The sequence below is a fragment of the Helianthus annuus genome, chromosome 11 (assembly GCF_002127325.2).
Source record: "Helianthus annuus cultivar XRQ/B chromosome 11, HanXRQr2.0-SUNRISE, whole genome shotgun sequence".
NCBI classification, from domain to species: Eukaryota; Viridiplantae; Streptophyta; class Magnoliopsida; order Asterales; family Asteraceae; genus Helianthus; species Helianthus annuus.
The window spans coordinates 164,590,222-164,617,545 of record NC_035443.2 but is presented as its reverse complement, the minus strand read 5'-3'; the positions used below and the strand labels follow the sequence as shown (position 1 = coordinate 164,617,545).

The window sequence follows — 27,324 nt, the reverse complement described above, 5'->3', positions numbered from 1 at the left end:
GGGCAATCCGTGTGAAGTGAATATCAGCGGTTCAGATTGTGATCCATGTGAAAAATTGCAAGAAATGGACGGTTGATGATGAATCAGTTGAAGGGTAAAAAGTTTGTGTTTTCTTGTGCCTTAACAGTTGTACATTGTGCATTAAATGTTTTTTCAACACCTTGTTCAATTACCATCTTGTCCTTCACATATGTTTATTAAAGTAGTATAGATATATATACCACCGACTAGGCTCCATCGTTTGGCTTCCGTCTGCCATCTATGATCGTCGGATTTGCTCCGACCGATGACCTTTGTGTCTTTTAAAGGTAGATTGTTGGTTCTCTTGTCTTCAGTTTGTTTTTCTTTTGATGTTACGGCGTCATTAAAGAAGAAGACTTATGCGTCGGCCTTTCTGTTCTGACTTTTACGTTTGGTTTTTGTGTTGGGACGAAGGATTTGTCGGTGCATGTGTTTTTTTGTTCATTGAGGTCTCATTATCTCATGTATGATGTTGTTGTTTATCTAAGGTTTTGGTTAGCTTGTGTTATTGGAAATTTGGATGAGACCTTCTAATGATTTTGGTCTACGTTTTTATTAAGTTTGAGTTTTGCACTATGTTCGGTTGTCGGTTTTGAGTCTGTGAAGGTTTTGCTCTTTTGTAGGTCTTTGGGATATTAGTTTGTTGGTTCGATCACGATTACTAGTGGCTCGTCGGAGATCGTCAGCTACGATGTTTCTTTAGACTTGGCTTGACAACTTAGATTGCAACCGTTTATTGCTTATGAGGTTTGTTTTAAGGTTGCTTTAATTTTCGTTATGGCTATTTAGGCCTGTAAAGTAATTTTTATGTTGTAAAGTAGTCCTCTTATGTTGTTGTTGGGTGATAACACCTTGATTGGCCTAGCTGTCTAAAAAAATATTATGTCGTGTGGTACTGCTCGATTGGTGAACGTTTGGCTTCATGAAGATGAAGCTGACCTAAAGTAATTTTCATGTTGTAAAGTAGTCCTCTTGTGTTGTTATTGGGTGATAACACCTTGATTAGCCTAACTGTCTAAAAAAATTATTATGTCGTGTGGTACTGCTCGATTGTTGAACGTTTGGTCTGATGAAGCTGACCTATTGGTTTAGCGAGAGCCACGGTTGTGATGCTGGTTAGGATTTGGCTTGGTATTATATGTTGCTGTCATCCTAAACCTTTCTAAACCTTTAAGCTTTGTTGTTTAAATGTTTTGTTGGGAGTTATGGTTGTTTGTGCATACAACCTTAAACTATTGTTTTTTGCATGTGTTTTAGCTGTCTCAAATGATAAAACTTTGGCTTTTTGTAACAATTTTTTGTTTCTAGTTATGCTTATTTATGCACTGTCAGTTTGCAACATATTTGTGCTTCTCATGGTTGCACCTCACACATTAATGCTTTATTGTGCATCTTGTGTTTGTATGAATGGCCTTGCAAGTTATTTTCTTTTGTGGGTTTTTAAGTCTTGGTTTTATTCGGATTTGGCTTCATTTTGAGGTCTTATTTCTGATAATGTGTTGCAGACAGTTGGCGTGGTGAGGTGTCTCACATCCATGTTATGAGTGTTGATTGATGCAAATTGATAATATACAAATACGAATACTTAATGACATGGTTATTAGAGGTTGATGTGTTCGTTGGCTATGATGCTAGAAGTGTGGTGTTGTAAATCTGTGAAGGCGCTAGAAATTCAACCGGTTAATACACACTTTCTGAGCCTATTGCTGTCTGTCGTTAAGGACATGCAAAAACCGAAATAAACTAGTAGCTAGAGTAAGTCGGATATCGAACCAGAGGAGGATTGTGGAAAGTGTTGTAATGAAAAGTTTCAATTAACTACTACAGAATTAGAAAATCGGTTTGTTTGATTTTGAGAAATAGCTAAATTAACGAATAAAAATTGTGTTTTAAATCAATGGAAGAAAAGATGGTTCCTCCAGATTTCAGGTTTTCCAGTTAACTTCAACTATGTGTTTAATCGTTACCTACATAGACATAGGTGTTAAACCTGATTAACTAATTGTGATAATCAACGACTAAGTACTCCGGTCAATACATAACGAGATGTTATCGAATGATTATCAATTACAATTTACAAACCCTAACCCCATGTCAAATATATCCCAATTACTAGAACTCTCGGGAACTGAATGCTTAGAAATTAAGGTTTAAATAAATGCAATTGTTTACAATCAAGAAATCAAATCAATGGTGAAAAGCATCGAATGCTTAGATCACCGAGTTATACGATTGTATCAACACATAATATTCATTAACTTACAAAAACCCTCCATCCGGAGGAAACCATAAAAAGTTTAGCCGCTCATCTCGCACGAAGAATCTTCAAAAGCTTGAATTGATGAAGAAATCATGGTTGATTCAGTGATGGAATTGAGAATCTTGATGGAATTGGATGGAAGAAACCTTGAATCTTGAGTATCTTGAAGCCTAGGATTGATTGTGTATGATTGATAATGATTCCCCCCTTTGGAAACCCTAATTTATACCTTAAAGGCCTTAATTCACGTTTTTTCACTTTACCGGGTCGTAAGCTACGAGTCTGAACTCGTAGCTTACAGTTTTAAAACTCTGTTCACATATTGGCCCAAACCGTAAGCTACGAGTCTGAACTCGTAAGCTACGGTCGTATCTGACTTGCTGCATATGATAACTTGTAAGCTACAAGTTGAAACCTGTAGCTTACAGTTTAAAAGTTCTGTCCCAATACCATCCATGCCATCACAACTCGTAAGCTACGAAAGTACACTCGTAAGCTACGATCGAACCAATTCCCCCATTTCTCTTCTTTCTTTCACACTTTCACCAAATGACAATTTAGTCCCTATACTTTATGTCTTCAATCTCCTTTAATATATAAGCCCACATAACTTCCAAATAAGTACCACATGGCCCCTAGACTTATAATCTTTCTTGATTCTTGAACATAAAGGCTCCACACAACTTTCATAAATTACCGAATGGCCCCTCAACTTTATTTCTTCCAATTTCTTGCACAATTAAATATAAAATAACTTTCAATAAAGTGCCAATCAGCCCCTGAACTTCACTTTTTCACACTTCTTCCACTCGTGAGCCTTTATATCACCCGAATAAGCTTCGAAACTCATTCTTGAGCTGCAACATCACATCCTATGCTCACACTTTCATCTTTAACCCTCGTAAATGCACCGATTTACGTACGTTACCTGCAAAACACCAAATTCTCGTAGTCACTTCATCCCAAGCAAATAAACACATCAAATACACATAAATCATTATATTTAGACACTCTAAAGCTCGGGCTTCACCCTCTCCATCACATTCCCACACTTGCCTTTGCTTGTCCCCAAGCAAACCAACTAGAACTAGTCACCATGGCAACAACACCTCTAAACTCCCTAACCGATTCAACCTGTTCAGTCCCAAGTCATACCCATCCCATAGACTGACACAATCGAGATTGACAGTCTGACAAGTAAATGATGCAATTTCAAAACTCAAGACTTGTCTATCTAAAACTAACATGTTTACAATTAACACATGCTACACACCCCTCACAATATACTCTCCTCTCGGGTTAATATTTGGACTAGCGTGTAATGTGCTAGTATATAAACACTCAATAAGCAAACATGAAATCTTGTAATCATAGGCTTGTATGACAATCACACCTCCACCGTATTATCTAACAAGGCACAGATCAAAAGGACTTTCAGGTTTTGGGCTTAGGGTAAAGGTAGGAAAATATTTTTGGTTTTTTTGTATTTATATGGCGAACACAACGAATATACCAAACCATGACAACTTATTCACAATACTACTAACACTTTGGGTGATTTTCGACCCATTTATTTAACACGAACATAATAATACTTTTTTTTTCTTTCTTTTCTCTTTTTTTTTTCTTTTCATTTTTTTTTTCATAACAATATCATCACGGTCGGTTTTTCACAATAGATAATGGGGGAACAAACGAAAGGTAGTTAGGCTCAACAGGGCTACTAAGGGAAATTGGTGACCAACACAAGAGAAACACAAACACAAAGGTGTAAAGGGAAATCCTAATGCCTTTATCATATATGTGCACATGTCAAACCCACAGTCTCAGCATGTATCGAATCATACAAGTTCTAACACAGAATAACACGTAGCTTGTACTCAACAAATGAATCCATATAATGTATCCTATCCGTCTACAGGCTCAAGATCTCACCAAGAAAGGGTAAAAAGGTTAACGACATGTAGCATATGCAATTAAAAACATGTTACCCCTAGATAGACATCTCTTTTCACTCATTTTCTATAAAAACACTTATCAAACCTACTCTCATGAAACTTAAAGGGACAACCATGACAAGGGACTAATCTAGCTTACTACCGGTAAGAAGCCTATTAGTGATTGAAACTTTAGGTTTTCGTATCCAATTAGCTTGTTTAAGGCGATGAAAAATTTTAAAATTTTCAAAATTTTCAATTTTTTCATTTTCATCGATTTCAACCACTTTCAATCGCTTCAAAGCTTTATCCACAACTCCCTCCCCGGGCTCCCCCATCCCCACACTTGGGATACATTGTCCCCAATGTATGGTGCTTTTAAAATATAAGCCCGGGAAAGCTAACCATCAATCCTATATGAGCGGCTAACTCATAACAAAACAACCAAAACGCATCCCCTAAACAAAACAAAGGTTCACACCACCAAAAACAACAAAACACACCAAAAACAAAGTAAGATAGATAAACACATGCACCTGATCAGAAAAAAAGTGAGTGTTTGTAGTGGTGTAGCTGCTGCGATCAAAACCGGAAAATACGCATTCAATATAGGATTTTATGATGTCTCATCGGGGATGTTGCAAAACATCCCCACACTTGAATCATTGCCTCCGCGAAGATAAATGCGTAGAAACCTGTCAAAACACAACACACCAAACGAACCAAAACGAAATACAATACTTTACATCCTCGGGCTGCCTCCCGAGAGCGCTAAGTTTTAGGTCTTCAGCCAGACCGTACCTGATGTACTCAGGGAGGTTCATCTGAACGCTTGCCTCCCCATTTCTCTCCATACATCCTCGTCCAATCTTGTGGAAGGTTCGCAGCTCCACGCCAGTTGAGTTCAACCTCAGCCTTGTTGCCCCACTCACTCCCACCATCGGGTGGTTTTCCTGCAATTGCTCTTCCTCTCACAGCTGTCTTGTTCACCTGCCTTCCATTATTCGTTAACTCAGACCTGCAAAAATTACCTCCACTCGAACCAATCTCATTAGTAGCACCTGTGGGACTCACATCATTCAGAAGATCATAAGCAATAGATTTTAAAAATACATTGAAATACAGCTTACGATTCTTATAACTTAAAATTACCATCCCATTCCTGCAGTCGATTTGTGCATTTGCTGTATACAGAAACGGGCGACCCAAAATTACCTTCGGTTGTGCGTAGGTCGGTGCGGTTGCATAATCAACCACCATAAAATCGACCGAGTAGTAGAACTCGCCGAGCTGAATTACCACATCCTTTACAACCCCTCGAGGTTGCTTTAAACTCGCATCCGCAAACATGGCCATTTGATCAATTGCGTGTAACGGACCAAAGTCGTACTGGTCATATAGGCTACCGGGAAGAACACTCATCCCAGCTCCATAATCCAACAATGCCTTGTGGATTTTGAACTTTCCCACTCGAATCGGGACAACCGGCTCTCCTGAGTCACACCCATCTCCATCCTCATTTGCGCCACTTAAACCTGCAATCACATGAGAAACAGAAGAAGTTAAAAATTTATCATTCAAATTGATTTTAGGAACGAAACTTACCCTGCTGACTGGTATATTCTTCCCGTGCTTGGGGTTCGTTTGAGTGTCACTGGGAAGCTTCCCGTTTTGCTGTTTCAACTCCTTCACATCGGTTGCAAGTTGGGCCATTTGTGTGGTTAATGACTGAACGGCTTTATCTCGCATCTCATCCTTTTGAGCAAGATTTTTCAATTCAATCCTTTGATTTTGTAAATCAAGTTGAATTGCTTTCAACATCTCCATCATATCATTATTCACCTGACCATTACCTTGCTGGTAGTTCCTTTGATAACCGACGTTATTTTCCCTCTGATAGTTATTTTGATTTCGGGGCTGGTAATACTGATTGATGCCTTGGGAACCCGAATACCTGTTCCCACTACTTTGCAGCATATTCACATCATCCTGCTTGCCAATTATATTAGGGCACTGATCAGCGATGTGCCCTATATCCCCACAATGACCGCACAACGGGTATTGTCCACTAAAATCTGGTGGATTGTCCACCGCTCTCACTACCGATTGTCGTGTACTTCTAGAAGATTGAGCCTTGCGCTTTGACGCCCTTGCGGTTCTTTCCAAATATTCCCAATCATCCTCTTCGTAATTCATTCCAAAAGTACCATTGGATATTGAATTTACATCCCTAGCATCTTCATCTGTTAGGCCTTCGTGGAATGTATTAATAAGCTCCCACAAATATATCTCATGATGTGGACAATTCTTGAGCATCATTTTGAAACGATTGAACGCTTCGTGAAATAACTCACCGGGCTGTTGTCGAAACCCTCGAATATCCTTCCTTGCATTGTTAGTACGCAGATGAGTATAAAATTCGTCTAAGAATTGTTGCTGCATTTTGCCCCATGTGAAGATCGAAGCTGAAGGCAGCGAATGAAACCATTGCTGCGCTTTGTCTTCAAGTGTGAATTGGAAAAGTACCAATTTCACATCATCAACTGAGAAACCTTGGCTGCTGATTGTGTTGCAACGTGCATCATATGCAGCAATGTGTAGATATGGTTCTTCATGTGCGTGACCATGAAACTTAGGCAGACTGGATATTGATTGCGTTCGAACTTCGAATGACCGCCCTCCTTGTAATTGCGGGATCACAACCGGTGATGGATTGTTAACTATAGCAGGCCTGAAGTGGCTCTCTATGCCCTGAACTGGACCTTGATTATTTCGTCGTGGAATTCCTTCAGGTAAAATCACCGGTCGGTGTAAATTTCGTGGCAGCGGTCTTGCCTGACCCTGCATCTGAGGTGCCGGCGGTGGTAATGGAATATCCACCACCGGCCTTCTCGGAACAGGGTGCTGATTGATTGGGTTAGGTTGATTATATTGATCCTGTATCGGTTGCACCTGCGGTTGTTGATATGGAACTTGTTGTTGCTGCACAACCGTTTGATAACCCAAAACATTCTGATTCCCCTGTTCTAATACTCTCGAACCCATATTCCCTTCGTAATTACCCAATTGCATTCCTTGCCGCTCACCTTGATTCCCGTAATTATCGTACTCATCGACAAAATCCCTTGAACTATTCCCTTGCTCAAGTATTGAAGGTCTGAAAGAGAACCGTTGATGCTAAGCTGGTTGGTAATGGGATGGTTGTGTCGGTAAATAAATTGAAGTGGATGAGTTAACGGGTTGTGCTTGATTAGGTAGGGCGGTGCTCTGATCATCAACGATCCTCACGTATGGTGAAGAATGTTGAATGCTAGAAGTTTGGGTGTATGTTGGGTATTGGAAGGATATTGGTTGAGTTGTGAGTGGTGGCATGTTGTCTAAATTCGTGAATGGTGGTGGTGGCATAGGTGGAAGTGGAGAAGTAGCTTGGGTGGTTTGTGGTTGTTGTTCAGACGGTATAAAGGTGTTGGGTGATGGCTGTGTAGGAGTCGGGGTGAATTGAGTTTGTTCAGTTGAAGTTTCAGGTTGCTTCTCGAGGTTGCTTGAATTCTCCATTGCTTTGAGATTCGATGTTAATGCTTGCACTACTTTATTTTCTCGTTGCACAACTCGGGTGTGCCTAGCGGTTCTCTCGATTTCCGGATCAAAAACTAGTGGTGAAGTTTTTCCGGAATTTCTCGTATGATGCATACAAATATGAGATCACCTGCGCAACACAAACAAACAAAACCCCGCGTAATTCTGAACAAAACAAAACAAAACAAAATAAAAAGACACTATTTTTGGATTTTTGTATATTTTTAACTAAAACTAGAACTTAACACTAAGCACTTTGCGCACGCCTCCCCGGCAACGGCGCCATTTTGTTTTGAAATAAAAATCCAGTTTGTTCAATAACCAGTAGCTATTCAACTCACACTTTTCTTCTCCTCCATCCATCTTCTCTGCCTCCTTCCTTTTCTTTCTCCTAATCCTCCTCGATTTCTTCTTCTTTTTCTTAACCTCTACCAACCTGTTAATCACAAAACATTCTTTCTCGTCCATACGACTCTTCTTTTCAGAAGGTTCACACTTGTTAGCAATAGGTTTGGTTGAGTTTGAAAATACTTTTAAAATCGACTTTTGATCCCCAAACCTAAACCTGACCGTTCCCTCAATACAATGAATAACAGCATGAGCAGTAGCTAGGAACGGTCTACCTAATATAACAGTTGGTTGGTTATTTTTAACACAATCAAGTACCAAGAAATCGACAGGATAATAAAATTCACCAACTTTCACAATCACATCCTTTACAATCCCCCGAGGACACGTAGGAGTTTGATCAGCCATCACCACTATGGTTTCAACTTTTTGCAATGGCCCGAAATCATACTGATCATATAAACTCCCCGATAATATACTTACACAGGCTCCAAGATCCAACAAAGCCCTGTCCAATTTAAAATCACCTATTTGTATTGAAATAATAGGTGCTCCTGGATCTTGGAGTTTCGGGGGAAGGGTACCCATCAAAACGGCGTTCACATGAACTGTATCAAGTTGTTTAGGAAACTTGTGACGTCGTTTTCGGGTACTTAACTCTTCAAAAAATTCAACGTGATCAGGACTTTCCTTAATTTGTTCAAGCAATGGTTTATTTATTTTTACCTTTTCAAAACTTTCCCAACTTTCACCCTTAGATGATTTTCGTTTATTTAAATTTTTGGGTGCAAGTAAAGCCAAGGGGAATGGAACCTTTACATTCCCATTATCGCTATCAGAAAATGTTTTACTTAAACAATGTCTAGATTTTATAAAACTCCCAATTTCCTGATCACGTTCACTCTCATCCTCAGACTCAGTCACATCCTCTACCATACCCTCAACATGTTGTGGTGACTGAGTTTCAATAGTAGAATTTTTAGAAAGAGAAGGAGTACTTACCTCATCTATGTGGACACTGCTGTGAGAAGAATTGTGAGCTGTATTTTCCTGAAAATCACTAAGAAGCTGATCTTGATTTCTTCTGATGATAGCCACTTCTTCAGCTAATTGTCCAACCTGCTGTGACAATGCCTTAACTTCCCTATCTTTGACCTCATTACCTTTCTGAATATCCTTTAATAACTCCATGATCGTGTCAAATTTTTCATTGTTGGAGTTATCATCCGACTCATGCTGACCCGCTTGCTCATTCTCTTGAGTCTGCCAATTGTTGTCATAGTTATCTTGATCTCCTTGATAGCTCGAATAATTGCAGAATCCTTGCTTTATCTGTTTCAACAGTTCCATAATCTCATCCTTCGAACCTTCATCTGGACCACTCGATCTTCCTTGATCTGGATTCTGCTGATAACTTCTCTGATTGCCTTGCTGGTGATTCTTATTTGATATCTCGGAAAATCTTCCATAACTATTTTGTTGAACATCATTATACCTTTGCTGACCCAAACTGACCCGATTTTGACCTCTTTGAATAAACTGCTGCGGTGGAGGCGCAAAATCATTATATTCTTCACATCCAAACTGGTCGTAATACCCGTTCACTTCATCTATATCATATCTAGCATATCGGTTTTGATTCGGTGATTGTCTCTTTTGAAAGCTCATTTGTTGATACATTGGTTGGTTATGTTGTGAGAATTCAGCATCCTCAAATTCATTAAACTCTGGTTGATAAGTTCTATCCATGATTCAAAGACCTGCACAAGCACTAAGCAAAACACCCGCGCGTAATATCGAACTAACAAAAATAAAATAAAATAAAATAAAAAGAACAATATTTTTGGGTTTTTTAGATTTTTTTCTTAGAAAGCAAGAACAACTAACTACTAAATAACTATCTAACTAACTAAATAACTAACACTAAGCGCACTAATTCCCTGGCAACGGCGCCATTTTGCTGTCTGTCGTTAAGGACATGCAAAAACCGAAATAAACTAGTAGCTAGAGTAAGTCGGATATCGAACCAGAGGAGGATTGTGGAAAGTGTTGTAATAAAAAGTTTCAATTAACTACTACAGAATTAGAAAATCGGTTTGTTTGATTTTGAGAAATAGCTAAATTAACGAATAAAAATTGTGTTTTAAATCAATGGAAGAAAAGATGGTTCCTCCAGATTTCAGGTTTTCCAGTTAACTTCAACTATGTGTTTAATCGTTACCTACATAGACATAGGTGTTAAACCTGATTAACTAATTGTGATAATCAACGACTAAGTACTCCGGTCAATACATAACGGGAGGTTATCGAATGATTATCAATTACAATTTACAAACCCTAACCCCATGTCAAATATATCCCAATTACTAGAACTCTCGGGAACTGAATGCTTAGAAATTAAGGTTTAAATAAATGCAATTGTTTACAATCAAGAAATCAAATCAATGGTGAAAAGCATCGAATGCTTAGATCACCGAGTTATACGATTGTATCAACACATAATATTCATTAACTTACAAAAACCCTCCATCCGGAGGAAACCATAAAAAGTTTAGCCGCTCATCTCGCACGAAGAATCTTCAAAAGCTTGAATTGATGAAGAAATCATGGTTGATTCAGTGATGGAATTGAGAATCTTGATGGAATTGGATGGAAGAAACCTTGAATCTTGAGTATCTTGAAGCCTAGGATCGATTGTGTATGATTGATAATGATTCCCCCCTTTGGAAACCCTAATTTATACCTTAAAGGCCTTAATTCACGTTTTTTCACTTTACCGGGTCGTAAGCTACGAGTCTGAACTCGTAGCTTACAGTTTTAAAACTCTGTTCACATATTGGCCCAAACCGTAAGCTACGAGTCTGAACTCGTAAGCTACGGTCGTATCTGACTTGCTGCATATGATAACTTGTAAGCTACAAGTTGAAACCTGTAGCTTACAGTTTAAAAGTTCTGTCCCAATACCATCCATGCCATCACAACTCGTAAGCTACGAAAGTACACTCGTAAGCTACGATCGAACCAATTCCCCCATTTCTCTTCTTTCTTTCACACTTTCACCAAATGACAATTTAGTCCCTATACTTTATGTCTTCAATCTCCTTTAATATATAAGCCCACATAACTTCCAAATAAGTACCACATGGCCCCTAGACTTATAATCTTTCTTGATTCTTGAACATAAAGGCTCCACACAACTTTCATAAATTACCGAATGGCCCCTCAACTTTATTTCTTCCAATTTCTTGCACAATTAAATATAAAATAACTTTCAATAAAGTGCCAATCAGCCCCTGAACTTCACTTTTTCACACTTCTTCCACTCGTGAGCCTTTATATCACCCGAATAAGCTTCGAAACTCATTCTTGAGCTGCAACATCACATCCTATGCTCACACTTTCATCTTTAACCCTCGTAAATGCACCGATTTACGTACGTTACCTGCAAAACACCAAATTCTCGTAGTCACTTCATCCCAAGCAAATAAACACATCAAATACACATAAATCATTATATTTAGACACTCTAAAGCTCGGGCTTCACCCTCTCCATCACCTATTATTTTTTTTTAATACATTACACTATTTTATCATTGGTTTTTTATGAGTTAATTACATAGTTAGTCCTTGTGGTTTGTACAAAGTAACATACTTAGGTGCTATCAGTTTAGAATCACATTCTAGGGTATTAACTTTTCATTTTGTAACGTTTGAAGGTATTAACGTTATTTGTAGGTTTAAAACCACATTCTATTAGTACCCATGGTTGCAAAAGTCGCTAGGCGCTCCCTAGTCGGTCGACCGGGAGTTGAGAGTACTCGGCATAGGCGGAGAGTACTCGAGGAGTACTCGGACATGTTAAATTATACAGAAATTAGTTTTCGGAAATTAAATATAAGTCTAATAGCATAAATTTACTAATATTTATAACAAAATACGTAAAAATGATATTCATTATTTAATATGATAGTCATATAAATTATGTTTTATTATTTTTTAAGTTAAACTCGGCCCAAATTGACCTACTAGATCTGATTTTGGCCGAGGTTGACCGCGTTTGATCGATTCCGAGTAATTAGGCGGAGTTAGAGAAAGTCGCCTCGGCAACCTACCTTGTAGCGACTACTCGGGGAGTACTCAGCCTTGGAAACCTTGTTTTACAACCATGTTAGTACCTAAATATGTTATTTTGTGCAAAACAAAGGGACTAACTATGTTAATACCATAGAAGTTAATACCTCTAAACGTTACAAAATGAAAAGTTAATACCCTAGAATGTGATTTTATACTATTAATACCTAAGTATGTTATTTTGTGCAAACCACAGTGACTAACTATGTAATTAACTCGTTTTTTTATTCTAAAGTGTATGCTAATTTGTTCCTTAATTGTTAGGCTTACAAAATGGTAAACTCCAATGAGCAAACACGTGTATTTGAGTCTTTCAGTCTTGAACAATCGGTTGAGTCTCATCGGTTGGTTATAGAGAAGTTAAATGAACTGACCGAGCGTGTTCAGAGGTTACATGAACAATAGGCTGCACTTCAAGCCGCGGTTGACATGCTTTATACGTGTCATGCTCAACCTAGAAATTAATCAATATGTATAGTTGTTAAAATAGAGTTTAAATTGATTGTAAATTTTATAATATTATTAAAAACAATCAATGTTGTAATATATATTTTATGTAGTTTTACTTCCATAATCATACGCCTTTCGTCGCATTCCGGCGGAGCCTATATCTAGTTAACAAACAGATTACACCATAGTTAAAAAGATATCAAGAATGGTAGCTAGTATACACAATATTTAAAACCCTAAATGTACCATTATAATATGTTTATCTTTATCTATGTTTCAGTTAATTTGTTTAAAATCGAACAACTCAAATATAATTGATTTTTTTTTTATTTACCATGATGAATTGAACCGTTAAAGTCTGAACAACATCAATATACAATACCGGTTGTCGTTTTTATGGTTTCTCAACGTTTCATTATAAATTTCGTTGAAGACAAAATTATATTCCCAGTAAATTATTTGTTTGGCATCGTATGCTATAACAATTATCAAGCACCAGTATCTAAGGCTATACTACCAAAACAAAACAAAATATTGCTTTCTTAATAATAAATTACAACTTGTGTTATCAATTTATATCGAGGTAGTTGGTAAACGGACAAAAAGTTGCATCGCTAACCCATTTTGAATAGCAAAACTAAGTCTTTTAAAATCTACTTCCATAGATCTCGGGATCATAACATTACTATGCATGACCCTTTGAACTCGACTAAGTAGGTCCACAGCCTCCGGTGCCAAAAAACCAAAAGAATCAAAAGCAAATGGGATAAACACGTGCTGATTGTCAACGCACGTTTTCTTATGTTTGATCATTTTACCCAAATCAGTCCTTAAAGCAGTTTAACCCACCGTGAAAGGCCAACCATAAATCAAAATATAAAATGACTAGCCTCCCCTAAAACAAAGGAGACCAATGGCACCGGAAAACGGACTTTCTTTTGGAGCATTTCCACGTCAATGACTGACCAACGTAAATACCGGTAGCAATAACACGAGATAAATTCATCAGGAAACCTAACTGTTGTTGATCTCTTTTTTTTTTAATCACAAATTGCCATTCGAAATCTCTAATTATATATACCTTATAGTTACTTGTTCCTGTAATCTTCATCCATAATATGTTCTTCTTACCGTAGACCATATTATACCCATTTGTATTCACAAAATTTTGCTTCTGTAAATGTTAATCCGATCTTCTATTTCAGTCATTCGAAGATTTCATTTCATTTGGATGTGAATGTTCATCCAGTAATTGCCGAATTTGCATTTCGATTGCGGATCATTTTTGTTATATATATCAATTAAGTTTCATTTGGTCAGGTTAGGTTAAGTAAGTTTCGGTTATGTCAGTTAATTTGGTTACGGTTAGGCTAATGAGTTAATTCGGTTTCAATTTTGTTGGTTTCAGTTCGGTTAGTTTGGTTTGGTTTCGTTTGTTTATTCGGTTACAGTTCGGTTAATTCAGTTACGTTTTGTCGGTTAATTTCGGTTTCAGTTCAGTTAATTTGGTTCGGTTTTATTGGTTAATTTGCTTACAGTTCGGTTAATTTGTCGGTTTTGTTGGTTTACTCGGTTACAATTCAGATAATTTGGTTTTGGTTTTGTTGGTTAATTCGGTTACAGTTTGGTTAATTTGGTTCGGTTTGTCAATTAATTTGGTTTGGTTTTGTCAGTTAATTCGGTTATAGTTTGGTTAGCTTGGTTCGGTGTAGTCAGTTAATTTGGTTACAGTTCGTTTTATTGGTTCAGTTTTGTCGGTTAAGGTTAATTCGGTTACATTTCATTTAATTTGGTTCAGTTTTGGAGGCGCAAGTTGGTTACATTTCATTTAATTTGGTTCAGTTTTGTCGGTTAATTCGGTTAGAAAAATGAAATTCTTGTTGAAGATGAAGATGCTTGCTGTTGTGATGATCCCTTTGTTTTTCTACCATGTCCATGGTAAGGAATGCACCAACACGCCAACCGAGCTGTCGTCGCACACGTATCGCCACCAGTTATTATCTTCATATAACAACACTGAAAAAGAACAGATGTTGTTGTCACACAACCACTTAACCCCCTCTGATGATTCCACATGGGCCAGTTTGATCCCAAGAAAAGTGTTGAAAGAGGAAGATGAACATGGTTGGATGATGATGTATAGACATTTAAAAAATCAAGGGGCCAAGCCTCAAGTGTCTGGGACATTCTTGAATGAAGTTGCTTTAGGTGATGTGAGATTGGACCCTGACTCAATTCATGGTCAAGCTCAACAAACCAATTTGGAGTACTTGTTGATGTTTGATGTTGATAGGTTGGTTTGGAACTTTAGGAAGACCGCGGGTTTGCTCACGCCTGGTGTTGCGTATGGTGGTTGGGAGGCGCCGGATCAAGAGCTCCGTGGTCATTTTGTAGGTTTGTGTTCTTCGTTAGTGGTACTTGATTGTTGTTTTTGTATATTTGTGTTCATTTATGTGATAATATTGACATCTTGATTGGATTTGTTTGACTTGTTTGTGAACCTAGATGATAAATTTAGGTTAACACCATAGAAAACCACTATATTTTCTTATTTTCACAAAAAAAAGTCACTCAATAGACATTATGGTATATTAAAGTCCTTGGCCTTTAGAAAATAAACTGAAAAATTACTTAACTGAAGTTTGTATACATTTGTTAGGTATTTTTTTGTATATTTTATTTTATAAGTTGAGTGACTTTAATATACTGAAATTAGGTTAACTAGTTACAAGACTTTTTTCGTGATAAATAAGAAAGTATATTGATTTTTTATGACGTTAAGCCATAAAAACTTCACTAATGTTACATTCTTTTATGAAAATATTATTATCAGGGCATTATTTAAGTGCCACAGCTCTAATGTGGGCGAGCACCGGTCACCAAGCTCTAAAAGAAAAGATGACTCAACTGGTGTCTGCACTCGGTGATTGTCAAGAAAAGATGAAGACGGGGTACCTCTCCGCTTTCCCAACTGAGTTTTTTGATCGCGTTGAAGCTAGTAAAACCGTTTGGGCTCCATATTACACTATTCACAAGGTAAAACTTTACCATGTTCAAAGATATTATGCAGCTCTTTTTATCGATTTTAGATCATACTTACCTGTAACTGGCAGATAATGGCAGGTTTACTTGATCAATATGCTTTCGCTCGTAACGATCAAGCTCTACAAATGGTTATTAAGATGGCAGATTACTTCTGCAAACGTGTGCAAAATGTGATCACGCGGTTCACTATTGAAAGACACTGGCAATCTTTGAATGAAGAATATGGCGGAATGAATGACGTCATGTATCGCCTGTACACCATAACAGTATGTTGAAAATGAAATTCGTTCATTATGTTGTTTGGTTAAAAGGAATGTTCAATACAGGACCAATTTTAAGAAGAGAATCGTAGTGCTTTAACTGTGATACATAAGCCAGTTATGTAACTATTTAACCAACTCTCTTTTTCTATCTTGTTATCTATTTAAGATTGGTTCTGTATTAAACATGTGTCGTTTGCTTATGATTATGCATATTTTGTTGAATGTGCTTCTTATTGTTACTAGGGAGATACAAAGCACTTATTATTAGCTAATCTTTTTGACAAACCGTGCTTTCTTGGACCGTTGGCTATCAAGGTAAATTTTAAGTAATTGTGATTATTTTTATAAAACAATACGGGTAAATTATACGTAACAAAGAACGCTTGCTTGTAGGTTGATGAGTTATCTGGTTTTCATTCCAATACGCATATACCAATTGTTGTTGGATCACAAATGCGGTATGAAGTTACCGGCGAATCTATTTACAAGGTATATATACACATACACACTCTAAGATGATATTAGTATAGTAATACAACTTCTATTAAAAACACATAACTGCTTTTAAACTATTTTCAGGAAATTGGGATGTTTTTCATGGATGCTGTTAACTCTTCTCACACGTATGCTACAGGAGGGACATCAGTCGGCGAGTTCTGGTAAATATAGCCAATGATCAACTTCTTTTTAATTTTTTTTGTTTTTGAGTAGGGCTGTAAAATAGTCGAGATGAGTCGAGCCAGGGTGGGTTCCTCGAAATTAAACGAGGAAGCTTGGCTCAGCTTGAGCTTGAGCTGGGAATTAAACGAGCCTAAGAACGAGCCGAGCTAAGCTTGGCTCGGTTACAAAATGAGCCAGCTCGGCTCAGGTCATTTCAAATCGAGTTTTTTTAGCTAGATTTTTTTGAGCTCATTTCGAGCGAGCTATAAGCCAAGAGCTTTTTCAACAACCCTATTTTAAGTAAAGGGATATGATAGTCATTTTACATTGACTCTGACAACTTTTTTTTAACATCAGTTAGTGAAAAGGACCAAACGTGTTACTAATTATAAGTATATATACAGCGGCCAGTGGGATCCTCTAATTCAGCCGTTGCTTGTCCACGCGTAGAAGTGAACATTTTTATACTTTACAAGTCATGAAAGTTCTTAAGAGTTACTTAAGACTATATATTTTTTTCGCTTACAAATAGGAGCATTTTTTTCACACATTTATGATGTGAAACTTTTCCCAGGACCGACCCGAAAAGACTAGCGACCACCTTGGAGGTGGAGAATGAAGAATCATGTGTCACTTATAACATGTTGAAGGTGAGCCGAGAAATATAAAAGGGTAACCTTTGGTTTTAATTGTCACATTATCCATAAATCCATGGTTGTTTGTGTTTGACTGTTTATAGGTCTCTAGGATTTTGTTTAGATGGACAAAAGAAATGGCGTATGCAGATTATTATGAACGCGCATTGACTAATGGCGTCTTGAGTATTCAAAGAGGAAAAGAACCCGGGATAATGATATACATGTTGCCATTAGGCCCGGGAATGTCAAAAGCTTTTGGATTTCATAAATGGGGAACACCGTTTGATACGTTCTGGTGTTGTTACGGGACAGGTTTGGATATTTGATGTCTTATATTTTCTCATATAGATAATGCAAAAAAAAAAAGTTTTATACCATTTTTTTTCTTTCCATTTATGTAGGGATCGAATCATTCTCGAAATTAGGTGATTCGATTTACTTTGAAGAAGCAGGAAAGGATCCTGGGCTTTATATCATTCAGTACATATCAAGCTCGGTTAACTGGAAACTTGGGCAGATTTTTCTCGAGCACAAAGTAAAGCCGGTTGTGTCGTGGGACCCGCGCCTTCGAGTAACAACTACAGTTTCCTCAAAGAAGGTGAAAGTTCGTAACACGATGAAAATGTTATATTTGTCACGTTGTTTGTTTATTTGTAAAAGTGCATTATGTGTTATATTCAGGAAGGATTATCGTCTAGTTTGAAGTTTAGAATACCGTTTTGGACTACATTGGATGCAAAAGCAACACTTAATGGTCAGGGTATTCCTCTAGTATCGGCGGGTATGAATCATTAAATCACGGATAATGTATACAGTATACATACATCAAATATTACCCAAATTTGAAAATGTGTCCTTTCAGTACCTTTTTATTGGGAACCATAAGAACCCGTAAGGGAAAACACACAGGTCCCATCAATACCCTGCTATCAGTGGCACCTACAACTTATGTTGGACAGGTGGCCTAAGTTAAGATAGGAAACAGTGGAAGCTGGATTTGAACCTAAGACCTTAGAAATAAATCTTTAAAACACAGATTTTCAAACTTAAGTTATGATTCTTTATTAATTTTTTTGATGTAGGTAAATTCTTATCGGTCACGAAAAAATGGGGTGCATCGGACGTAATTACTCTTGAACTACCGATAACACTTAGAATGGAGGCTATTCAAGGTAATATGTTTCTTCTTTTATAGGGTTAAAATCATTAAAAAACTTATTCAAACAAACAAACGTACCCAGTAAAATCACACTTATAACAAGCTATTGGTAGGGTCTGGGTAACATAGAGAAAACAACTTATACGGTTACTTAAACAAAAATGTTTATTTTCCAGATGACCGGTCTGAGTTCGCTTCTCTTAATGCAATCCTATACGGCCCCCACCTACTCGTCGGCTTGACCACAGGTGAATCCAACCTAAAACCGGCCTCGGGTTCTCTTTATGAATGGATCACTCCCATCCCATCAGATTACAACTCCCAGTTAATTTCTTTTTCTCAAGAAAACAGGAATTCAACATTTGCTCTAGCACACACAAACAAGACCATCACAATGTTGAACTACCCTAGCCCCGGAACTGTCGAATCCGTTTTCTCAACATTTAGAATCATCTCAGCAGATTCCAAAACTCGGGTATCCTCGTATAAGGATGCTATAGGCAAAACCATCATGTTAGAACCATATGATCTACCCGGAATGTTACTTGTACACCAAGGAAAAGAACAAGCTCTCGGAATCAGTGGTTACTCCGAAAAGCAGAACGCGCTATTCCATTTATTGGGTGCAAATAAAGGTGTGGTTAGATTAGAATCTGTGAGCCAAAAGGGTTGTTTTGTGCATAGTTTGGATGGAACAGTGACACTGAGGTGTGAGTCAGGTGAACCGGATGCTGTGTTTGTCGCATCAACGAGTTTTAAGGCGAACGATGGGATCAGTAGTTACCATCCTATTAGCTTTGTGGCTAATGGGTTGAACTTGAAGTATCTTCTGCAGCCATTGTTCAGTTTGAGAGATGAACAATATACAGTTTACTTTAAAATTCTTTCATAAAGAGTGGTCATTGTTGTAGGAATGAAAATTACAAAAATGGTCCTCTATTACTGGGCCGGGCCGGGGTTAATATCTTGGGTCCTGAGTTAACAATCTTCGCCATCTTGTGCGGTATCCAGTTTTACGCTACGTGATAAATTTTGTACACTGTGGTTGTTCTTATTATGACCATCATTACTGAATGGTGCTTGATTACTTATATTTAGTCTTGTTAATTTCTTATTCATTTGAGGATGCCAGATTTAGCATAAGTTACACAAGAATTGGCTTATGTACAGGTTAAACACAATATGAACAAGGGAATTTTACACCAAACAGAAGATGACTCGTATATTTACACGTTGATGTGGATACGAGCTATTTCGCCAAAAAAAAATTAGGTATGAACATGGATATTTTATTAAACATTATACAACGTTAGTAAACTTGAAGGGTGGTTCGGTAAATCTCAAGGGGTGGATGGAGGAGATTAATATAAAGTTTAAATAATAGTATGTTTATTATTTAGTTTATCCAGTAAGTTTGAATTTTAGTTTATCCAGGAATCTAGGATTAGATTAGCAATCAAATAGGAGTCCTTTATTTAGTCGAATTAGTATTGTACGGGTGTTTATATAAACCCAATTAGGTTTATTGTTTTTCTCAGTTAGTTCTCTTGTTAATTTGTTTCCAGAATACGTTTCTTAATAAACAAAAAGAGTCGCATAAGAGTTTTATGCAAACTTGTGTGTCAGGTGTTTATTAGCAGGATTTATTAAACTTAATTTATGATATGTATATGTATATGTATTCGTATGTTTATATGATAACTAGAACTCGGTACGAATGATAAGTCATGGTGGATATTATAAGCGGGTAACTTCAAACTGCTGATGACAGTTTTCCCGCTTGAATTAACCGCCAAGATTATCAAGTATATAAGGGGGTACACCGGCAACATTAACCGGTACCAAGACTTTCAATTTCTTTCGATAATTGTCTGTCCATTTGATTCATTATTTCGTTCAAGAATATCAAATATGTCCGCTGCAAACAGAAGTTCATATCATCAGAATGATGATGATATTCTGATTGAACCATGTTCAACCCCAACATGTGGTATCAGAGCCACGGGGACAACACTTCCATGTCAACACTGCTATGATGAAGAAACCAGACGGCAAAAGAAAATACATCGAACAAAATTATGTTATTATTGTCATCGCCCAGGCCACTTCATTTACGACTGCAAATCAAAGGAGAATGATGAAAACACACAACTGGTTTCTCAAGCGGTAAACGCAGGAATACGAAAGCAAAGAGAATCGGTAGAAGAAAGAAACGAGATGATTGTGACTGGTTCAGAGGGCGGTACATGGGGAGACATATGGTATGTTAGTCTTTCGTTTACACAACACTATGCCGGTAATCTAAATGTTTTCAAGCGTATCAAACATTTAGTGGGGGTTGAAACCAACTCGGGGGAAAACGATTTCTTGTTTATGAGGGGCATAGGGGTTGTAGAAGTCAAGTCCAATAATGAAAAGTTGTTGATTCAGGGTGTCTTATACACACCGGAATTAGACAGAAATGTTCTCAGTTTAAATCAATTAACAATGCAAGGCTTTACGGTTAAAAAGGATGGAGATACATGCAAAATATTTCCTATGTTTTCATCCCCTATCAATAACACTGTAAATGTAATAACGGGGCTGTCGAAGGAAGATGAATTAGGCCTGAAGGAAAAACAAAAGGTCATACGATTAAACGATGTAAATGAAAAATACAAAGAAGAATACCTTAACTCCTATTTCGAAGACTTACACGTTTCTTCCGATGAAACGGATTGGAGTGTTATGATCATAAGGGCCTTAGAATTTAATGATTTCAAGGATTGTGTGAATCTGTTAAATATGTTGGAGGATGGCAAGTTCGTGTTTCATTACAAATACGAATTAGAAAAGAAATTCGATGAAATGGTGTCTTGGTTTGTTATAACTTTCCTGGGGATAACAACTAGGCCAATACCTCCGGTGATGACCGAGAACAGGAAAGTTGATTTACTCAGTCTGTACATGATTGTGGAACGGGATGGGGGTTACAACAGTGTAACCGAAGATAATCTCTGGCCGATTATTGCAAAAGACATGGGATTTGAATACAAGGATGGTGAATACATGCGGACCGTTTATGCCATGTATTTAGACATTCTAGTGTATTATTATAAGTTTAAAGAGGTGCAGGCAAGAGTTAATGAATCTGAAAGAATGAAGGATAAGATAGATGTACCAGAATGCAGTCTCGGAAGGAGCACAAGTGCCGAAGAAATCAAGAAGGTCACTGAAGAGGAATCGTATGCACTGTATGCAGAGAATAGTTGGGAGGGAACATGGAATGCACATAAGAAAAGAAGAAAATTCAACTTCAATCATGCAAGGAAGGCTGTCGAAGAAGCTAATGCAAGTGTTCTCAAGGGTATCAACAAACGTAATTAAGTTTAGGGGGAAGTATTAGCAGGATTTATTAAACTTAATTTATGATATGTATATGTATATGTATTCGTATGTTTATATGATAACTAGAACTCGGTACGAATGATAAGTCATGGTGGATATTATAAGCGGGTAACTTCAAACTGCTGATGACAGTTTTCCCGCTTGAATTAACCGCCAAGATTATCAAGTATATAAGGGGGTACACCGGCAACATTAACCGGTACCAAGACTTTCAATTTCTTTCGATAATTGTCTGTCCATTTGATTCATTATTTCGTTCAAGAATATCAAATATGTCCGCTGCAAACAGAAGTTCATATCATCAGAATGATGATGATATTCTGATTGAACCATGTTCAACCCCAACAGTGTTGATATTCTTCTGGGTCTGGTTGTGTGCGTGAACCAGCAGATTGTTTGTTTTGATATTTCACTTGGTAAACGAGTCTTTTAGTTTAACAAGTGGTATCAGAGCCAACTCGTTCGTTATCAATGGCGGATTTCCAAACAGTCGGTGGGGTGAAGAAGCTCAACAACACGAATTACAATACCTGGATGACATGCATGAGTTCGTATCTGCAGGGCCAGGATTTGTGGGAAGTTGTACAGGGAGCCGATACCGTTCAACCTAGAAACGACGTGAATGGAGCCATTAACAAGTGGAAGATCAAGACGGGTAAAGCGATGTTCGTTTTGAAGACCACAATCGAAGAAGAATTGTTAGATCATATTCGTGATCTTGCAACACCGAAGGAAGCATGGGATGCACTTGCTGCGTTGTTCTCCAAAAAGAATGATGCAAAATTACAGTTGTTAGAAACGAGCTAATGTCCATTACGCAAAAGGATTTGACGATAGCTCAGTACTTTCATAAAGTAAAATCGTTGTGTCGAGAAATTGGAGAACTGGATCCTCAATCCAAAATTGGTGAAACAAGGATGAAACGAATTCTGATTTATGGACTGAAACCAGAATTCAGAATGTTTGTTGCAGCAATCCAAGGTTGGCCGACTCAACCTACGTTGGTTGAGTTTGAAAACCTGTTGGCAGCCCAAGAAGCTTTAGCAAAACAGATGGCTGGGGTAAGTATTGCCGAGCCCATCAAGAAAGAGGAATCGGCGATGTATGCCAATAAGGATCGAAACAATTGGAAACAAAGTAGGAGCCGGGGTCAAAAGAAAGGTAACGATCGGTGGAAAAAGGGCAAGCAACAGGAACGAGAAAACAACCAGGAATCCGGTGACAAGAAAAATCGACAACCAGAAAGAAAGTTTCCTTTTAAGTGTTACAACTGCGGGAAGCGAGGTCATATGTCTAGAAATTGCCCCGAAAAGAAATCCGAAGAAGGGAATGCAGCAGCAACACAAGAAGAGGAACCATGGGATGCTGATGCTTATTACGCAAAAGAGGAACCTATGTATGCCTTGACTGCTACAACCGAAAATAAGGCTAATCTTGATGATTGGATTGTCGATTCAGGTTGTTCTAACCACATGACAGGAGACAAGCGGAAATTAAAAGATCCTAGGAAATATGAAGGGAGTCGAGTAGTGGTGATTGCAGATAACTCGAGACATAATATTGCACATGTTGGTGATGTGCCGTTTCAATCAACTGAGAAGAACGGTTTTAGTCTTGATAATGTATACCATGTACCAGGCATGAAGAAAAATCTTCTTTCAGTACCACAAATAACTGAAACCGGAAGATATGTTCTTTTCGGACCGAAGGATGTCTTGATATTTGATGAATTTGAGACAAAGTCCAAACCGGTGTTATGTGGAAAGAGAAACGAATCTGTATATGTTTTATCTGCAGGTACAGCTTTTGTAGAAAAGACCAAAGCGAATCAAGGTTTTGATGCGTGGCATCGCCGACTAGGTCATGTGGGATATGATAAGTTAGAACTAATGATTAAGAAAAGTTTGGTTGCCGGGTTACCAGATGTTGAAGTAAAGAAAAATATTGTTTGTGCTGGTTGTCAATACGGTAAGGCTCATCAGTTACCGTATGAGAGCTCTAAACATCGATCATTAAAACCTTTACAGTTGGTGCACTCAGACGTGTTTGGGCCGGTTCGGCAGTCATCCGTCACAGGTATGAAATATATGATTACCTTTACTGATGATTATTCACGTTACTTGTGGGTATACTTCATGAAGGAGAAGTCAGAAGCCTTAAACAAGTTTAAAGAATTTAAAAGTGATGCTGAAAGAGAAACCAAAAACAGCATTGAGTGCCTTCGTTCAGATAATGGTGGGGAGTACACTTCGAATGAGTTTAATGAGTATTTAAAGAATTGGAAAATTAAGCGCCAGCTTACGTGCTCAAACACCCCTCAACAGAATGGAGTTTCTGAGCGTCAAAACCGAACCTTAGTTGAATTGTCAGGAAGTATGAGGCATGACAAGAATATTCCAGGGAAATTCTGGGCGGAATCAATGGCTACAGCTGCGTTTGTGCATAACCGGCTACCACAAAAAAGTTTGAAATTCCAGTCACCTTTTGAAAAATTGTTTAACATAAAACCTAACGTTAGTTATTTTCGTGTGTTTGGTTGTGTTTGCTATGTTTTTGTTCCAGAACATCTAAGGCACAAATTGGAGAAAAAGGCCATTAGATGCATATTTATTGGGTACAATAGCGAAAAGAAAGGGTGGCATTGTTGTGATCCAAAAACCGGAAGGTGTTACGTTTCTCGGGATGTAATATTTGATGAAGCATCAGCATGGTGGTCCGAGAATCATGAGTTGTTACCTGATACCCAAGTTTTAAAAGATGAACTTGAAACTCATGTAACCTTGAGTATCGATGATTCTGAGCTAACGATAGAGGAAGAGGAAAACCATGAGGAGACACAGTCTCGTACGAGAAAGACATCTTGGCAAACCGGAGCAAGACCAGAAGGCAATGAAACGAGTTCGAACTCAAATCACGCCAACGAGACAAGTGTTCGACGATCAACTCGAGAAAAGAAGCCTAACCCACGGTACGCGAATGTAGCAGTTCTAGAAGAAAGAGAGGAGCATGAACCGGAAACATTCGAGCAAGCAATTACTGAAGAGAAGTGGGTAAAAGCCATGCAAGTTGAGCATGATGCCTTAATTAAAAATCAAACATGGGAGCTTGTACCGAATGAACAGAATGCAAGTACAGTTTCATGCAAATGGGTGTTCAAGATTAAGCGAAAAACAGACGGCTCGGTTGATAGATATAAAGCACGGTTAGTTGCTCGAGGTTTCTCTCAACAACAAGGACTCGATTATGAGGAAACGTTTAGTCCGGTAGCAAAGCTTGCTACAGTTCGTGTGTTGTTATCCATTGCTGCAATTAAAGACTGGAAATTGTGGCAAATGGATGTGAGTAACGCATTCTTATATGGAGATCTTGACCATACTATATACATGGATCAGCCGAAAGGGTTTGAAAGCTCAAAATATCCTAACCACGTCTGCAAATTAAAGAAGGCATTGTACGGGTTAAAACAATCGCCTAGGGCGTGGTTTGGAAAGATTGGGGAGTTTCTGGAGCTTAATGGGTTCGAGCCAACATCCGCTGACACAAGTTTGTTTGTGCGAACAAAAGAAAAGAAAGTTGCTATAGTCTTGGTGTACGTTGATGATTTGATCATTACTGGGAATTTAGTTGAAGAGATTGAACAACTTAAAAGGAACCTTTGTGTAAGGTTTAGTATGAAAGACTTGGGTATATTAAAGCACTTTCTTGGGTTAGAAATAAAGTATCAGTCAAATGGGGTTGTTTTGCATCAACAAAGGTATGTGGTTGACCTTTTATGTAAGTTCGGTATGAACTGTTGCAAACCAAGTGTGACTCCAATGGAAGGGAATATCAAACTTTCTGCTGATGATGGCAAGGATCTTGAAGATAACACAATGTACAGAAGAATAGTGGGGAGTTTAATTTATCTCACGTTGACACGACCTGATATAGCATTTGCGGTAGGAGTATTGAGTCGATTCATGCAACGTCCTAAGAAACCTCATTTGGAAGCTGCAAGGAAGGTACTTCGCTATTTGAAAAGTACTCCAGGCAACGGAATATTGTTCAAGAGGGAGACAGAATTACACTTAATGGGGTTTTGTGATGCTGATTATGCCGGAGATATTGATACCCGTAGATCAACTACCGGGTACGTGTTTATGTTAGGCTCCGGGGCAGTATCATGGAGTAGTAAACGACAACCTACAGTTTCGTTATCAACGACTGAAGCCGAGTATCGAGCAGCGGCTATGGCGGCTCAAGAGTGTACATGGTTGATGAGATTGTTGAAAGAATTGAATCAAGATATCAAAACTAAGGTTACAATGTTTGGTGATAATATCTCATCAATTCTCTTGGCAGAGAATCCAACGTTCCATGCAAGAACGAAACATATTGAAGTTCACTATCATTTTATACGGGAAAAGGTTTTGAACGGTGAAATTGACTTTAAGTATGTCAATATTCTTGAACAGGTGGCAGATATGTTTACAAAAGCATTGTCAAAGGATAAGCTGATCAAGTTTAGCAAGGCTGTGGGTTTGGTGGATGCTAACGTTGAGAGGGAGTATTAAACATTATACAACGTTAGTAAACTTGAAGGGTGGTTCGGTAAATCTCAAGGGGTGGATGGAGGAGATTAATATAAAGTTTAAATAATAGTATGTTTATTATTTAGTTTATCCAGTAAGTTTGAATTTTAGTTTATCCAGGAATCTAGGATTAGATTAGCAATCAAATAGGAGTCCTTTATTTAGTCGAATTAGTATTGTACGGGTGTTTATATAAACCCAATTAGGTTTATTGTTTTTCTCAGTTAGTTCTCTTGTTAATTTGTTTCCAGAATACGTTTCTTAATAAACAAAAAGAGTCGCATAAGAGTTTTATGCAAACTTGTGTGTCAGGTGTTGATATTCTTCTGGGTCTGGTTGTGTGCGTGAACCAGCAGATTGTTTGTTTTGATATTTCACTTGGTAAACGAGTCTTTTAGTTTAACATATTTTACGACAACCAAAAGACAGACTTGCATATTTACAGACGGGTATCCCAAATTTTCTTTTTTGGGATTAGGGGCATCCTTTGTATAAAAACGAAAAAAGAAATGTACACTACGTAGATAGAGTTGAGGGTATTTTTACATTACAGAGAAGGAGTTTAGGGGCAGCCCGTGCTACACTACCTCCGCCCCTAACATAGCAATGAAAAAAGATGTTATGCACATATAATACTCTAGTTATAAATTTCTACAACCGCAAAAATATAAATAAAACATTTCTTCGCTTAAACTACAAAGCTCGAGTCTATTTCAATTTTAATAATTATTATTATTTTTTTGACATGAAACACAAAACCGGTTTTAGTTTGAATATAAAGTGCTTTAAAAATATATGAAAATAAACGGATCACTAGAAAATCAGACGACCCAAACCGGTTCACAATAAAAAAAATGAGTATACGGAAGCCACATCTG

General features: G+C 37.8%; 2 protein-coding genes across 2 annotated transcripts; both read left to right on the top strand.

Annotated features, from left to right (window-relative positions):
- The first annotated feature begins 14,537 nt into the window (after window positions 1–14,537).
- On the top strand, window positions 14,538–16,361 carry LOC110881397. The gene is made up of 4 exons (XM_035980151.1): window positions 14,538–15,117; window positions 15,557–15,759; window positions 15,837–16,034; window positions 16,275–16,361. The coding sequence occupies exons 1-4, from the start codon at window positions 14,592–14,594 to the stop codon at window positions 16,359–16,361; spliced, it is 1,014 nt and encodes a 337-aa protein (XP_035836044.1). The 5' UTR covers window positions 14,538–14,591.
- Window positions 16,362–17,270: 909 nt separating this feature from the next.
- On the top strand, window positions 17,271–19,579 carry LOC110881395. The gene is made up of 6 exons (XM_022129668.2): window positions 17,271–17,341; window positions 17,431–17,641; window positions 17,731–17,927; window positions 18,011–18,110; window positions 18,412–18,501; window positions 18,665–19,579. The coding sequence occupies exons 1-6, from the start codon at window positions 17,333–17,335 to the stop codon at window positions 19,378–19,380; spliced, it is 1,323 nt and encodes a 440-aa protein (XP_021985360.2). The 5' UTR covers window positions 17,271–17,332; the 3' UTR covers window positions 19,381–19,579.
- The last annotated feature ends 7,745 nt before the right edge of the window (window positions 19,580–27,324 follow it).